Source organism: Stegastes partitus, unplaced genomic scaffold (assembly GCF_000690725.1).
Source record: "Stegastes partitus isolate 25-593 unplaced genomic scaffold, Stegastes_partitus-1.0.2 Scaffold760, whole genome shotgun sequence".
In the NCBI taxonomy this organism is placed as follows: domain Eukaryota; kingdom Metazoa; phylum Chordata; class Actinopteri; family Pomacentridae; genus Stegastes; species Stegastes partitus.
This window is the reverse complement of record NW_007578491.1, coordinates 276,377-278,678: the sequence shown is the minus strand read 5'-3', so window position 1 is coordinate 278,678 and position 2,302 is coordinate 276,377. Positions and strand designations below refer to the sequence as shown.

The 2,302-nt window shown below is 40.7% G+C and overlaps 1 protein-coding gene across 1 annotated transcript in view; it reads right to left on the bottom strand.

The window, feature by feature from the left end:
• Positions 1-392: 392 nt before the first annotated feature.
• Positions 393-2,302, bottom strand: part of tmem116 (transmembrane protein 116) — a 10,686-nt gene continuing 8,776 nt past the window's right edge. The window contains exons 8-10 of the mRNA XM_008291746.1: positions 2,050-2,194; positions 1,514-1,593; positions 393-965 (exon numbers count right to left, since the gene is read on the bottom strand). Coding sequence (XP_008289968.1) covers positions 807-965; positions 1,514-1,593; positions 2,050-2,194 — 384 coding nt within the window. The 3' untranslated portion in view covers positions 393-806. The remainder of the gene's footprint in view (positions 966-1,513; positions 1,594-2,049; positions 2,195-2,302) is intronic.

Here is a 2,302-nt window from a genome sequence, read left to right as displayed (position 1 = left end):
CACTTCTTTAAATTATACCTCATGTATAATTATTGCAGGATATAATAACCGCTGCAAAGGCTGCATTGTCAGAGATGAGATCAGTTTTCTCACAATAAACTTTCATCCTCCTGAGACTCGACCACTGATTCCATCATCATTTTTAAATAATAATACCAAAAATTGTCATTCTTGAACATTTTTTTATTTTGCAGATTTTCCCTGTTTGATACATTACAGACAACAAACTAGTAAATGACAGAAAACAAAAGAATAATTTACACATTGACTGTAGAGAAAAACTGTAAATAATGTCCACATAAAAATATCTGTATATTTATAAATAATACTTTGTTCTTTTACAGTGTTTAATCGTAGCATTTCAGTTTGACTGAATTTAAATCAGCTGAAAATATTATCATATATGTTATTTTTACAGTTTTCACAGTTTCTGGACATGACAGTATTTACTGTTTTTTTACTTTTTCTGGCATCCTGCTGCAAGATTTTAACCGTTTTTAAAGACATTTTTCTTCAGTTCTTCCAGGTGACCAGTGAACTCATGTGACCTGCGTGATAACTCTGCAACAAACCACCTGTTGGTCTCTTTCAAATCCTGTTTTGTCCGTTGCTCTTCCTCTTGCTGTAAACTCCCCGCCGTCTTCTTCTTCCCCTTTTCTCGCCTCGGCGGTTTAGGATCGAAGCTGGAGGTGTTGGTCCTGAGCAGAGACGGTGTTTTTCCTCCAGCTGAAAGTGAAACCTTTAGACTTTCACAAGAGTCTTTGCAGCAGGTGACGATCGGCCTCAGCCGCCTCTCAGCCGACGGTTCACAGAGAAGAGTAGCTTCTCATCTTCTGAGCTCGCAGCAGGGGAGTCTGAGTGTTCACGTCTCGGGATAAGACCGTCCTGCCGGCCTGGCGGAGGTGAACACTGGTCCATCCGTACACCACGCAGTTGAGGAAGCCCTGCGAGGCCGAGGTGAAGGCCTGAGGACAGAGGACACACGAGGTCACTGCTGAGACACTAACTCTCTGCAGAAACGTGTCTCCAGCTTGTTTTGTCTGAAGCTTTGCATCATCTCAGCTCACACCTCTGAGCTGTGACTCATTTTAACAGCTCATAGGCTTGAAAAGGGAAATAAAAAGATCTGAGGACAAATCAAGACAATAAATCTACTGCGTCTCTGTTGGAAGTAACTTTTTTTTTCTTTGTCAATAAAAGGAACTCAGACCCATCTGACCGAATGGCAAGGCTCTTGATGATAAGACAATCCAACAACCTCAGAGATACACAACAGCTACAAAATGATGAAAAATAAATAAAAATTATCCCAAAGAGACACAAAACAACCACAAACCAATCATGCGGACATAAAAACGACATCAAATAGACACAAAATGACTAAAAAGACGCAAAAAAACAGACACTAATTGTTCACAGAGACAAAACGACCACAAGTAGCACAAAACTCTCAAACAGTTTATCCAGATGTTGTGTTGTGGTGATTTTACTGGTTGTGTTGCTGCAGACTGACCTGTGAGATGTAGAGGACGACTCCGACGACACCCAGACCTGCTGAAGGCTTCACCAGCCGCAGAAACGCCAGAGTCACCGCTGAGTAGGACACACACACAAAACACTGTTAACTCTGATGTTAACGCAACAACCACACACACAAATTCCCTAAACCGTTTGCTTCGCTCTTCTCATCACTTTGTTTTATTCTTTAACTTGTTAACTCTTTGTTCAACTCTTGTTTCACACTTTAACTCTATATTTAATTCTTTGTTTCATTTTTTGTTTGTTTTTGTTTCACTCTTTGTTCATCTGTTGTTGTTTCGCTCTTTACCTCTTTATTTCACTCTTTGTTTCACTCTTTGTGTAACTCTTTAACTCTTCGTTCAACTCTTCTTTCATCGTTTTGTTTCACTCTTCGTGTGATTCTTCAACTCTTTGTCTAATCTTTGCTTAACTCTTTTGTTTTATTCTTTGTTTACCTTTTCAACTCTTTGTTTAACTCTTTATTTCACTCTTTGTTTCACACCTTGTTCAATTCTTAAAGTCACGAACCTGGACCCCAGCAGAGGACAAAGATCAGCGGGTACAGGACCATCCGCTGGTCCATCACACGGAATGAGGTCCGCTGTTGGTTGCCGAGGTAACCGTTGGACGTCACGACCCGCCTGTAAATATGGCGAGCTTTAACCACGAGGACCTGCAGCGGGAGACGACATTTAATCAGAACAAGGATCAGCTGCAGCAGTACTCACATCATATCGAGTCAAAATACAGTCAGTAGACGGGTATTCAACCAAACAGAAGT